The sequence below is a fragment of the Callorhinus ursinus genome, unplaced genomic scaffold (genome assembly GCF_003265705.2).
Source record: "Callorhinus ursinus isolate GAN/ISIS: 27379988/994484 unplaced genomic scaffold, GSC_fseal_2.0 scaffold42, whole genome shotgun sequence".
Classification (NCBI taxonomy): Eukaryota; Metazoa; Chordata; class Mammalia; order Carnivora; family Otariidae; genus Callorhinus; species Callorhinus ursinus.
In genome coordinates this window covers 3,464,116-3,478,740 of record NW_027397104.1, presented here as the reverse complement: position 1 = coordinate 3,478,740, position 14,625 = coordinate 3,464,116, and the positions used below count along the sequence as shown (strand labels likewise).

The 14,625-nt window shown below is 40.6% G+C and overlaps 1 protein-coding gene across 1 annotated transcript; it reads left to right on the top strand.

Moving 5' to 3' along the window:
* Window positions 1-93: 93 nt before the first annotated feature.
* Window positions 94-13,908, top strand: DNAJA1 (DnaJ heat shock protein family (Hsp40) member A1). The gene is made up of 9 exons (XM_025852817.2): window positions 94-279; window positions 1,390-1,531; window positions 1,673-1,850; window positions 3,834-3,938; window positions 4,841-5,068; window positions 6,772-6,886; window positions 7,876-7,991; window positions 8,270-8,370; window positions 9,531-13,908. The coding sequence occupies exons 2-9, from the start codon at window positions 1,400-1,402 to the stop codon at window positions 9,747-9,749; spliced, it is 1,194 nt and encodes a 397-aa protein (XP_025708602.1). The 5' UTR covers window positions 94-279; window positions 1,390-1,399; the 3' UTR covers window positions 9,750-13,908.
* The last annotated feature ends 717 nt before the right edge of the window (window positions 13,909-14,625 follow it).

Here is a 14,625-nt window from a genome sequence, read left to right as displayed (position 1 = left end):
CTTGCACCCACCCCCACAAGGCCCTTCGGCAAAGCTCCTCCCAGCACGATTGCCCACGCGCCGTTGCCCAGGTAACCGAGGGGCGGTGGCAGCGGCGAAAGGGGCGGGACTTCCGTCGAGTGACGCGCCTGGACTGGGCTACAAAAGACGACGGCTGCGGCGCGCCGGGCGGAACTTTCCAGAACGCTCGGTGAGACGCGGAGCAGCGGCGGCTGCCCGAGCTGCGCCCAGCAACGCGCCCCTTCCCGCTCCCCCACACCGGCCTCGGCCCTCTCACCGGTGAGTTTCAGCCCTCGCGCTTCCTCTTGTCCCAGGGCCGGCGCCATTGTCGGCACGGACAAGCCGGATGGAGTCGCGGTCGGAGGCGGTTGGCTTCGCGTGGGCGGAAGGGTTGTTGGTTCCTGTATCCACGATTCTCTTTTTGGGAGGGCTGGTGTGGTGCCGCGGCAACCCATCTCGGGCACGCGGTGAGTGGGCCCGAGACGTTTCCTGAAGCATTCTCCACTCTCAGTTTAGCCCGAGGTCCCCAAGGACTTACCACCTTCGGGTTTCCACCCGCCCCCCCCCGTGCGCGCCCCCGCGTGCGCCCCCGCGTCCCCTCCGCCCCAGCTTGCTGGGGGTGGGCGACCATGCGCGCACGCGCGGAAGGAACGAGGGTCGAGGGGCTGCGGGGGGAGCGGGGCGGAGGCTGCGGCCGCTTCTCCGGTCTCCCCTCCTCTTTGTTGAGTGCTGGCTGGGGTTCTCCCACCCCTTTGGTCAAGGTGGGAGGAGGAAAACCTTAAAGGTCTGCACCTACGGCAGGGGGAAACCTAACGACGTGTAAACTACGCTGGCTTGTGGGGGCGAGAGGGGTTCGGTGGTCAAAGTGGAAGTGCTGTAAGTTCTGTGATTGAGAAACATCTTGGGGGGGAGGGGAGCTTGCTTTGTGCTTTTAATCAGTTTCATAAACCAATCCGTTTCCCTCTCCCCCGTGCCCAAATTTTTTTTTTTTTAATCTAGGGAGTGTATGGCTTATCAGATTTACCAAAGACAGTGATAACGTAATAACCAATAGACTGAACCTATTGGTGCTCTTTTTGATTACTGCTGTCAGTACTGGAAAGCGAAACAGGAAGAATCCAGATAATAGTGGCGTTAGTATGGAGCTTTCCTGTGGGAGAGGGGGAACCAGCTGCTGTAGAAGGCCTTTGAATTATTCCTGATAATTATTAGTTAACACTTAGTTCGTTAGAATTTATGGCTGAACTACCAAAGGAACCTTCTCTGAAGTTTGGGGAAGGTGGGTTTTTAAAACCAGATTTGGGGAGAACAGATTTCTTTGCCATATCGTTGATTTTGACTAATTAAAATTTCCAGTTGAAAGTCAGTTAAAACTGCTTTTTATTTCAGGCTGTAGAAAATGGTGAAAGAAACCACTTACTATGATGTTTTGGGGGTCAAACCCAATGCCACCCAAGAGGAATTGAAAAAGGCCTACAGGAAACTGGCCTTGAAGTACCACCCTGATAAGAATCCAAATGAAGGAGAGAAGGCAAGTGATGTAGTCCTACTCTTAAATGCAGCGCTGTGGTTCTTTGCCAGGTGTATAGTACTTACTACAACCTGACGAGTATGTGTAATACAGTGACTGCTTTGCAGCACTTTTAAGTGAAATTTCTTTTTTCTCAAACAGTTTAAACAGATTTCTCAAGCTTACGAAGTACTCTCTGATGCAAAGAAAAGGGAATTATATGACAAAGGAGGAGAACAGGCAATTAAAGAAGGTGGAGCTGGTGGTGGTTTTGGCTCCCCCATGGACATCTTTGATATGTTTTTTGGAGGAGGAGGAAGGATGCAGAGAGAAAGGAGAGGTAAGAGTAACCTAGTCCACATGGAGCAAATTAAAGTAGCCCTTGGTGAAAGCAAATTCTTGAGAAATCATCTATTTGAAATGCTTGTTTACATGTTGGTATAATATTGCAAACCGACATAAACTGCCACCTTGATTTATGGTGTAGTTTTTTTAAGTGAGACTGATGTAGCCAGAAATAGCTAGGCCAATCAAGTTTTAACAAGTAAATGCTTGTAAAGGTCTCTGACATGCACGACTTCAGGAAGGTTATCAAGCATTAATTAAAGGAATAGAGTATAGGACAGAGTCCTTTTTAGAGCTCTTTTTTGATCCCTTCCCCTACCCCCAGCCTTGGAGATACATGGCCTTGTTCAGTTAAAAGTGAGTTAAAGTTAAGAAATTAAAATTTTTTCAAGGTCACATATAGCAAGGCATCAGAGTCAGTAATGGAACACAGGTTTATTAACTCCAAATAGGTTATGGTCTGTTTAATCTTGTTTCTGCTTTCTTACTAAAATATGTGCCCTTAACACTTACCAAATGTGGTTATGGAATTTATTTTAGAACGATTTGCAATCGTAATGAATTGTTTAGGATTTCTCCCACAGAAAAACAAGCGGTTTTTATTTAGAAAAAAAAATTTAAGGAATTGACTGGCAAACTTGGACTTAGATTAATGAAAGATTTTTTTGTTGTGATACTGGAGGATACGTAACCACACTAAAGGAGTTTTTGTTTTCCTTCCCTGTTTTCTCAGATCTATAAAGCTAAAGTAAGGGGGGCAGTTTCTAACATGCCAGAACCAACTGCATGCGACTGTATCTGATACAGAACCAGAGGTGGAGCTAGGAACAAAAGGGTATAGTTAATGGTGCTTCACACTTGTTTGGGAACTAAAAGTATTCATTAGGTGCATATAGGAGCAAGGGAGCTTTTTTCACTTAGGCATAAGGCAGTACTGTTTGGTGGGTAAAAGTCACTGTGGAAGAATCACTAACTAGGAACTTAACCATTGGCAGGTGATTTCATTTCTGTAGCCTTTGTGTCCTTATGCAATTTCCATCTTCCACTTCACATTTTAAGATGAGATAGGGCACTCCTTTGTAGCCGGTGGCCACATTTTACTTTAGATTAATTCAAAACAAAAATTTCTCTCTGGTAGCCTTACTAAGGTGCTAAATGACCACATGTGATTAGCAGATACTGTATTAGATACCATGGATATAAAATATTTGTCACTGCAGGAAGGTGTATTGGACCGCACTGTATGAAAAATACAGTTTTTAAGTACTGCTGCCCCCAAAAGTAAGTGCTACTCTTACATCACAAAGAAGTGGGAATTAATAGATTTATCCAGTCTCCATAGAAGACTGTCTGCTTCACTGGCCAGTCTTGCATAGTTGGAACTTACTTGTGTTGAAGAATTTTTGGATGAAGTAATTGGCCGTATCATTACCATACTAAATGAAAGATTAAAAGAATGTATTAGGAAAGAGATGCTGTTTGGATTAATTTGTGAAACCTGATATTTAACATTGGTTTTCCCAAGTGATTTTGCAGTTGAGGTTTTTGATTGCTTTAGTTTGTAAGATGGCCACAAATACGTCCTTAGGCAAATTACTTAACTCACCCAATTTTCCTCATCCGAAATTACATCTCAGTTTGAGAATCACAGGTGATAATGTGACCAACTTCTGTGTATGTAGTAGGTGTTCAACAGATGTATCTTACTGTTTTTATTTTTTATAAGATTTTATTTATTTGAGAGAATGAGATAGAGCATGAGAGGGGGGAGGGTCAGAGGGAGAAGCAGGCTCCCTGCTGAGCAGGGAGCCCGATGCGGGACTCAATCCCAGGACTCCAGGATCATGACCTGAGCCGAAGGCAGTTGCTTAACCAACTGAGCCACCCAGGCGCCCCTATTTTACTGTTTTTAAAGTGCAATGAACACATGTATAAGAAGTAACACCTCAAATTTTTAATGAGCAATGTTTTGTTTCAGGTAAAAATGTTGTGCATCAGCTCTCAGTAACCTTAGAGGATTTATATAATGGTGCAACACGAAAACTAGCTCTGCAAAAGAATGTGATTTGCGATAAATGTGAAGGTATGGTCTTTTAACACCTCTAAGTATAATGGAAAATGAAACTGAAACTTCTGGATATATAAAACTGGCAGTACACTACCTAAATCTTGCAGACTACAAGTGTGAAGAAAACCTGAACCTACCACCTTGAGAAATACTAGCAAAATACCACCTTTCTTTCGTTGTGTATGGGGTTTTTTTGGGTTTTTTTAAAGATTTTTTATTTACTTATTTGACAGCAAGAGAGGGAACACAAGCAGGGGGTAGTGGGAGAGAGCGAATCAGGCTTCCCGCGGAGCAGGGATCCCGATGGCGGGGCTCAATCCCAGGACCCTGGGATCATGACCCGAGCTAAAGGCAGTCGCTTAACTGACTGAGCCACCCAAGCGCCCTTTGTTTGTGTTTTAAATACAATTTGGGTCAATTGAATTTGGTGTCTTTTCCTCAACATTGTGCAGAGGTGAACAGTTTCTGTTCTCTCTAAAACTTTTAAGTATCATTCTAATGGTTTCAGAATCTGTAATATGTTTTTAATAGTGTCTTTTTGGACATTTTACTGTTTAGACAGATTCTTGGCTAAGAATCTCTGGTCTTTTTTGTAAGTTATTTGTTGGAAATGTTCCTTTCTAAAGAGCATATGCTTTAAAATGTTCCATCTCAGATAAAGTAGTCATAAGAATGGTGCTTTGGGAGCATATGTTTAAAATAAAATTCTGAATTGGCGCTTTTTGGGAAGACAGCTGTAAAAATGTCAGTAGATAACTGAAGCTGATGGTGGCTCTGCTTTATCAATTATAAGAAGGCTGAATCGTAGACTTTTAGGGCAGAATTCCATCAGATCTTGGAAATTAAATGTATGTAAGAACTCATTTAAAACATTTGTTGTATCTAATACTAAATTCAAACATTTCTTTTTAAACTAGGCCGAGGTGGTAAGAAAGGAGCAGTCGAATGTTGTCCCAATTGCCGAGGTACTGGAATGCAAATAAGAATTCATCAGATAGGACCTGGAATGGTTCAGCAAATTCAGTCTGTGTGCATGGAGTGCCAGGGCCATGGGGAACGGATCAGTCCCAAAGACAGATGTAAAAGCTGCAATGGGAGGAAGATAGTACGAGAGAAGAAGATTCTAGAAGTTCATATTGACAAAGGTGAGTTCTGAGCCACTTATTTTGAATTCTTGAGTGCTGTGGCAAGTTATTAATACTACGTTTTGTAATTAAAAACTATCCTTAATAGGCTTTATGTATGATCTTATCACCCAGGGATAACTCTTAGCTATGTAGTAAGTGCTTTTTCATGCCAAGCTTTTGTACGTTTGTAGGGAATACTTCAAGGATCTCCTCACTTAATGTAACACTGACATCAAATGATTGAATAATGTTCCACACTTAATTCTCTTCTATTAAATCAGTTTTTCCACCTTTTTCATTGCAATTAACTTCACACATTGTTAATTTTCTTGGGAACTGCTAGATGAAGGGATATGCCTACCTTTTTTTAAAATTTTATTTTTAAATAATCTCTACACCCAACACAGGGCTTGCAGTTAGAACTCTGAGATGGAGAGTCACATGCTCCCTGACTGAGCCAGTCAGGCACCCTGGAATATGCTTGCTTTTAGGTGAAGAATTCAGGGTGGTCTCAAAAAGATTTCCTTAATTTTTCTAAACTAATGAGCATGTTTCATTAATTGATATGTAAGAACTTAGATTATGAATATGTGGTAATGTTCTTCAGACTTTACTAACTTAAGATGAAACTTAGTATTACAAACTGCATATTGGTGGAACTATTGATAGTATGAACATTATATATTACATATATTTATATTAAGTTAAGCTCCTGTAATAGTATTCATCCATGTGAATCATGGTACTGACTCTCCCTTCATTTTTTCCTCAATTGGTCCATGTTTAGTATGTTTTCTCCTTAATTGGTCCATGTTTAGTATGTTGGTAGGACATCCCTTTTTGCTACCAACAATATGTATTTTGGAGGGCATTAGTGGCAAGTGAAACCATTTTTGCTGTATTTACCCACGTCTTTACAGTAGTGGAACAACCAGTAAAACCTAGTTGTTTAATTGCTTCACCACTGTAACAAGATAGTTACTTGGCTTCACAAATGATTGAAGGCTGTTTAGTTTTGTCAGTGTATAATACTGATACTGTGGTTTAAGTTCTTAGTATTAGAGTACATACTGAAGTATTATGTCGGGATTTTGCGTCAAAATATATAGGGGGGGCATGGGTGGAGGTATAATACATGAAATAGTCATGAGTTGATAGCTGCTCGATCTAGTTTGATGAATATATAGGGATTCATTGTAGTATTGGTTACATGTGTAAATTTAATAGTTTCCATAATGAGTAAAACAAAGTTCTTGTGTGGGTCACCTCGATGATCATTGGTTCAGGAGATAAGGATGTAAGTAATGAAATTGGAATAATTAACGTTTATGGTTAATAATGCTTGCCAGTCAGCTGATTCAGGGGCAGTGTGGGCCCTTTAATAGTCAGAACAGCCCTGATGAGGTAGGTCTCTGGGAAAGTTGGTATTTTTTTTTTGGAAGGTTATGCAACTTGCTTTCCCAGGGTAACCCAGCGAGTAGTAAAAGCTCTAAAATGTGGAACCTCATCTGTTTGCCTTTATAGAGTTTGTTCTCTACTATGATCACTTTCTTCAGTAAGAAATCGGACTGATTTAATCATGTGGGCATTCTTAGCCATTTTGGTAAATTTAGCATCCACAAAGACATGACTTTTTTTTCCGCACAAACGTGCATCAGTGTTTCTAAACAGACTGATTCTGGCATTAGTTGGATGTTGAGTATAAAATCTTTTGTTTTTAGGCATGAAGGACGGCCAGAAGATAACATTCCATGGTGAAGGAGACCAAGAACCAGGACTGGAACCAGGAGATATTATCATTGTTTTAGATCAGAAGGACCACGCTGTTTTTACTCGGTAAGAACTTTTATGAACTACTCAAACTGACATCTTGCAGCATATTTTTTTAATGAGCTTTTCATTACTTTAAAGACATTTCTTGGAAATACCGTAGAAAAGTATAGCAGGAGAGAGTTGGGTTATATAGGATGTTTTTTCTAAAACGTTGTTAACCACTGTTTCAATAAGCTAAAAACAGAAAGGATCAGATTTGGGGATTTTTCTAAACTTAGTTGTTACCTAACCTGGAATTTGAAGGATGTGCTTTTATTACAGGTGTTTTCTATGAGTATAAATGGATGGGTTAGGGAATACATCCCTAAACAGTCTTTGTATAGCATTTAATTTGAAATAACCTAAAACTGACTCTTTCAATCATGAATTTGTGATATGTTGGGTTGTTTTTAACTGTAAACAAATGTGTAGAACTCTGAAAACTATATAAATTTATCTATTACTATGAAACAGTTTATGAAGAGCTAAGAGTGAAGCACAAGAATGATTTAGCAATTTGTTAAATATCTATTCCTTGCTAATTTAAAGCATTGGATGAGAGGAGGGTTCCAATAAATCTGTTGGGAATGACCTCTGAAGGAACTGGTTTTGAGTTAATGAAAAAACATTCCCACAAATGTCTCAATGGAAAATGCTGTCATTTGAGGTGAATCTTGTTAAAAAGAGTTTGGAGTACTCGATAAAATATTTTACTAATACGGATTGGAAAAGAAAGTTTAAGCACAAGTAGCGAGTGGGATGAAGAAATAGTTCGGGGATGGTAAGTAGTTGAGGCTGCCTAGAATGTGTGGACGGATTCTAAAGTCATGTCCAGGAAACAGTTGGCAGGGTCCATGTATATATTGGCTGTTGCGAGAACGGGGAAAAGAAAGGACATCTTTGTGAAAGATACCTGATACCCTTGCTGTTAAGAAAACACAATTGCCTGCCATGGTACTTCTAATAATTGGTGATTTGAAAGATCTAAGGCGATGTCATTGACATTGATATAGGCGAGGAGAAGACCTCTTCATGTGTATGGACATACAGCTGGTTGAAGCACTGTGTGGCTTTCAAAAGCCAATATCTACTCTTGACAACCGAACCATCGTCATCACCTCTCACCCAGGTATGATATTTGGATGAGCTTGTTTTTCTATTCTAGTATTGTCATGATCTGCTGTCAGCTGGCACAGGCCCTGAGAAAACTGGTATTTTACTTGGTCAGTTAAATATCTTTCTTGGGAGCTGAGCTGAAATTGTGTATGGTATTGGGTCTTTTTGGAAGCCTCTAAAAAGTTAATGGGATTGCTTCACATAAATTCAGTCAGCACATTCCTCTATTCTGTATTTTCCCCGCCTCATAAAAAACGTGACTAAGGAAAAACTCGGCTTCTGTGTTTTTAGGTCAAATTGTCAAGCATGGAGATATCAAGTGTGTGCTAAATGAAGGCATGCCAATTTATCGTAGACCATATGAGAAGGGTCGCCTTATCATTGAATTTAAGGTAAGCTATAAAGTACCCTAGGAATACTGGAGAATGATTAGCTTATTTAAACTAACGACAGAATTACATTTCCGAATGGTAAGGTACATCAAATTGATACTTTCTTGTCCCAGGAAGAAATAAATTAAGCTAGGGCACCTGGGTGGCTCAGTTGGTTAAGCGACTGCCTTCGGCTCAGGTCATGATCCTGGAGTCCCGGGATGGAGTCCCACATCGGGCTTCCTGCTCAGCAGGGAGTCAGCTTCTCCCTCTGACCCTCTTCCCTCTCGTGCTATCTCATTCTCTCTCTCAAATAAATAAAATCTTTAAAAAAAAAAAAAAAAGTTAATACAAGGCTATAATTGGGATCTTAAAGTTCAGCAGAAGCACTCAAAATAACTACTGTGGCTTTTTAGCAAAGTACTACAAAGCTTGGTTTGCTAATAAGATGGTTTATAAAGCAAGCCTCAGTCATTTTTTTCAATCTTAAATTGTCTGGCTCTTGACCCATAAATAAAGCTTTTATTAAAAACATTTTGGGAAGATGCCAAGGGAAGTGTGCATTTTTGATAAATTCTGGTGACCATATAGTTCAAAATACTTTTTTTTTTCTTTAACAGTTTTATAGAAATGGAGAATTTTGTTTTAAAAAACTTGGGCATGGGCGCCTGGGTGGCTCAGTCATTAAGCATCTGCCTTCGGCTCAGGTCATGATCCCAGGGTCCTGGGATCAAGTCCCGCATCAGGCTCCCTGCTCTGCGGGGAGCCTGCTTCTCCCTCTCCCACTCCCCCTGCTTGTGTTCCTGCTCTCGCTCGCTCTCTGTCAAATAAATAAATAAAATCTTTAAAAAAAATAAACTTGGGCTAAGGACTGCCTTTTTGAGGACAAACAGCTTTTAAAAAAATAAAAGGGATTAGTGTTTCAGGATGGGTTCTTATATGTGCTGAATAGAATGGGGATCATCACAGTACAATTTTACTAGGGTAATTTTTTTTATTGCCTTAAATCCTAGTTCAGGTACTAGCTAGATACATGCTGTGCCTTTTAGAACACGTGTTCTAATTTGGGATTGGCAGATTGACCACATTTTTTGGGGGGAGAAAATGGATCAGTGGTAATATATCTAAGGAGCTAATGAAGTGTATCAAACTGAACTTACAGTACAGATTTCTTTTTATAGGTAAACTTTCCTGAGAATGGCTTTCTCTCTCCTGATAAACTTTCTTTGCTGGAAAAACTCCTACCTGAGAGGAAGGAAGTAGAAGAGACTGATGAAATGGACCAGGTAGAACTGGTGGACTTTGATCCAAATCAGGAAAGACGGCGCCATTACAATGGGGAAGCCTATGAGAATGATGAACATCATCCCAGGGGTGGTGTTCAGTGTCAGACCTCTTAATGGGGCCAGTGAAAAACACTGCTGGCATTTTATATGCAGTAGTGAATGAGTGAAGGACTATAATCATAGCTCACTACTTGCTATTGTTTTTGTTTTAATATTCAACTATAGTAGTGTTTTAAATGAAGAATAAACTCAAATATAAAAGCTCTGACTTTGCCCTGTATGTATGATGACTTCAGTGTGCAAGATAAAGTTTAATATTTGTAAAAACTACTATAAAAAAAAAATCTCCCCTAGCATTTGTTTAGGCCATACATTGTAATTAATTTCAGCTCTATGTATATGAAACAGCTCAGACTGAAATACTAGGTGTATGTATTGACTTCAGTGTATGACCCTTAATTGTTAAGCTATGAAGTTAAAACTTGTATTTAATTGGCAGTCAGACAAAGCATTTGTAGAGAAGTGTTGGTCTATAGTTAAGTGGGATTCATTGTGATGCCTCTGCATTTATTGCCTCAACTGTTACTTGAAGATGGCATGCTATGTAATTTGGCCTGTGGTATCATTGACAGGATACCTCTTTAAAGAAGGGGTTTATCATAATGCTGCTGCTTGAGGGCTTGCACTTGTAGAACTGCATTGCCTTCTGCTGTGCCATCTTTTTTTTTTTTTTTAATATCAGTCCTGGTTACACTTTTTTTCCTTCTCTTTGGACCATGATAAGCTTCAGACTAGTGACTTCAGGAGCAGGTTAACTTAGAGTGAAGAGACATTTATGTGGAGAAGTTAATTTGCATGTATGAGATAGGAAGGTGTTTTTTAGGTATGTTACAGGCTTACTTTAAACCATTTAACTTATGCTCCGAAGTAACTGTAATTTAATGTTGGTAGTATAGCAAATTATGATGAATAGCTTTAATTGTATGTTTAAAAGTCATGTTCACAAGCTTAAATCTGGGTATCAGAATTAAGCAAATGAAATGTATGAATGTCTCCTTAATATACTGATTACAAAGCATTTCCAATGTGTCACTACAGGCTTTTTTTTCCCCTAGATTAAAAGCATTGGCTTTTCACTAAGTAAGATAGGTGATTTCTCATTTAACTAGTTAAGTGGGTAATAGAAAATGCTATTTAACTACAGTTAAATGTTAAACAAGAGCGGGGAGTGAATGTGGGTGAGGGGTGAGTAATGAGCCAAAAGGGGTTTTAAAAACTTGGCAAACACTGGAGTGAGAATGTGAAGAGGTTTTCTTTTTTTTTTTTTTTTCTGGTTCTGCTGCATTTCCTATAATCAGGAAGCTTAAACATTTCCAACCCAGAAGTGATCCATGTCGTAAGTTCCCCTCATAGAGCACACCTGAATTAAAAGGAGAAACCTAGTCTGTAAGAGTAGTTCCCACACCTTCAGTGGTTCTTGTCAGTAATCCTAATTGACAGCCTTTATTCTTACATTGTCTTTTTTTAGTCTCTACCTTACAGCTACCCTCATGTTCAGATATGATGGCCAGGTGCTCAGGAAAGCATAACGAAGTATTCAAAAACAAAGTATTCAAAATAATGGCTGTGACAAATCTTAAATTTCTGCAGAAATTTGTATTAAATTTAACATCTTTTAAAAAATAAGGCTTTCCACCTCAGTCATGAGGGGAGTATAAATCAAAACCTGGACCTGGACCTTTATCACTTAATTTAGGGTTATCTCCTCCGCAATCTGTGAGACAGAACAAGAATCAAAACACCTACTCTGTAGGTGGAGAAACTGCCCTCCAGTCTGCTGGTTCTCGAGTTTGAGCAAAGTTGCTGAGCCCGCACTGCCACAGTTGCCAATTCCATAGGTCAGGGACAGAAGGTTAGCCTTTCGGGGTACTTGGAACCACTGCTCTGGCAAAAGTGAAACAGAACAGCAAAAACTGGAGTCCCAATTCTTGTAATTCATGCTCTCTTACTCCTCTGTCTGTGGCCAGTTTAGGTAAATAAGTTGTTAATGGAATATGGACAGATAATCCAAGCATTCTTCGCTTTTCCCAAACCTGAAGAGAAGCTGAGAGCAGCTGGATTCAAAGAATAAAGAAATTGAGCTTTGGGATTACACCAAGTTTTCAGTGTGTGCTCCAGGAGCAAGGTTATGGGAACCTCTGGAAATGTTTCTTCATATTATGGGAACCATAATAGGCTGTCACCTCATAGAGCAGTTCTGAGAATTAAATGAGGCTGCTTACATAGGAAGGAAGGGCTCAATAAATGCTCTTAGTTCTAGTATTAAGTTGAAAAATAACTGAAGACATTGAATAGTACCTGAGCTTTAAAAAGAAAAAAGGTTGTCTTGAAATACCTTCAGATCTTCAGTGATTCCAGTCACTAATGCAACAATTGAATGGGGTTAGGACAAATGTCCTTAGCCTTACAGAGTTCATTTTACTGCCATGTACTTAAATTTTAAGTGCTGGAGGGAAATGATCTGTCAGCGGCAGCAGAGGACCTCCCTAGGAACCTGACACAACTTGCTGTTTCAGAAGAGCCCAGTTGTCCGTCTATCCTCTCCCACTATTCGCATGGAATACATTCCAAGACCCCCCAGTGGATGCCTGAAATCAAGGATAGTCCTGAGCCCTATATACATTTTTTACCTATACATACCTACCTGTGATCATGTTTAGTTCATAAATTTGGCACATAATAGAGATTAATAGCAATAATAAAACAATTAGGACAATATGCTGTAATGAGTTACATGAATGTGGTCTCCCCAACTGCACTGTACTCACCCTTGTCACGATGAGGGAAAATGCCCAGAAGAGGAGATGCAGGGAGGTGAGTGATGAAAGCACTGTGACATGGTGTTAGGCTACTGTCGACTTCGATGCTATGTCAGGAGGAGGATCATCTGCTTCCAGGCCACAGTTGACTACATGTAACTGAAACCACAGATAAGGAGGAACTACTGTATGCCATTGGTTGCTGGCATCAAGCTCCCATTTGCTTAATCTCTCCTGCTTATACTGTTAAGAAGCCAATAATATGATCTTTGCCATCTCTTCGTAAAGTGAGCCCAACTGCTGGCTCCAGGAGGTGCACAGCACCCACAGCTGGTAAGGGGCTCCCTAGCCCAGGATGCAGGCCAGTTCCAGCACTGCTCAGCATCACCCAGACCTGAAACAAGGGCATAGAGACCCCCACTGTCTGCCTGGAGGGTCTGAGGCCCTCAAGCAGCTGGACAGTGGTACAGGCTGGTGGAGTCGAGCCTGGGTGGCCCTTCTCTCACCTTGGCCTCAGTCCCTGGGGCTCTCCTCCTAAGAAAAGCTAGGTGTAGAGTAAGTGTACACACTCTGAACGTACAAAAGGAAGAGACGTGCACAGCAGTTACCTGGGAAAGGCAGAAGATTCATTGTTTACAACTTTACATGTTATAGCAATTCATTAAGAAAAAATAACTACTTAAATGGCTCCCAATCCAGGCTTCTCTCTCCACCTGGTCTCCCAAGATGCTACCATTTGTCCAGCATATGCCTTAGAACCCATGGCAGTGCCTGGAAAGACTCCTACTAACTTGGACCGCCAAACCCCTTTACCCACAGCTCCTGCTGATCTTATGGTCAACTCCTCCAGGAAGCCTTTCCTAACTCAGAAGGGCTAATTAAGTGCCCTTCCTACCATTATCAAAAAACTCCCAAGATTTTCTCATATCCCCTTTTAAGTACTCCTTTTAACTTCAGTTTCTTCCCTATTCTATGACAGGAACTGGTCTTAAGCCATCCTCAGTACTTGGGTACAGGAACAGACATTTGATAAATTCCTAGGAGTAAGGGAACGTGTGCTTACCATATTCTTACTCTTCATGATCACAAAGGAAATACTGTTAAAATTCAACTGCAAAATTGACTTTATTCAATGGTTAGTGAATCCAGCAACATCCTAACAAAAAGGAGTTCTGAAGAGCTATACAAAACGAAAGGCTTTTATAGACTTGAAGGGAGTGGGAAAAGTAAATCTCCAGCAGTGGATTGTTTCATGCAAGGTCACCTTCCTGTAGAAAGGGCCTATCAGGCAGATTATCCTATAAATGCTGAATCCAGTAATTACAGATTGGTTAAAAATTACAGCCCTGGGACAGGCTGAAACTGCAATTTGGGTAGGCATTAAATCTGGCTTTGCTGATGGGCTTAGCACAAGTGACTCCATTTTAGAATTGATTTATTTGTGAGAGCATGAGGCGGGGGGAAGCGCGGGTTAAAGGGAGCCTTACATGGAATCAATCCTGTGACTCCGGGATCATGACCTGAGCTGAAGACAAGACACTTAACCAAATGAGCCACCCAGGAGCCCTTGGCCTGTTTAACAGTACTGCTCACTGCCTATTCATGGGCTAAATACAGAATCGCAATTTCTTGGAAGATTTTTCTAAAGAATTTTAGCATAAGCTGTTTCCTCTTTGCACCTTAAACTTTTTATGTTAAACTTAATTTCACTGGGATGGGAGACCAGAATTCATGGATTCGTGGCTATGTTCAACTCTCAAAATGGCCACAAATGACATTATGTCAAAAGGCATGTTTAAAGATTTATTTGGAGTCAGAGCTGGGGGGGCAGGGGGACTCTCAAGGAGACCATGCTCAGCACAGAGCTGGACGTGGGGCTCAAACACAAGGACCCTGAGATCATGACCTGAGCCGAAATCAAGTCGGACGCTCAACTGACTGAACTACCAAGGCACCCCCAAAAAGCTGCAGGTTTAATGGCAAAAGGAAAAAAATTGGGAATATGATTGGGGAAGAGTCATTTCTTAGTGCTGCCAAGAATTAATTCAGCCAGTATTGAACATTATTGTGCTATATTTCAATCAAAGGTAAATTATAACACTCTAAAACTTTTTTAAAACTTTCCCCATTAGTTTGTACCTAATAAAGGCTAAAATTAAAAGGCATAAGAG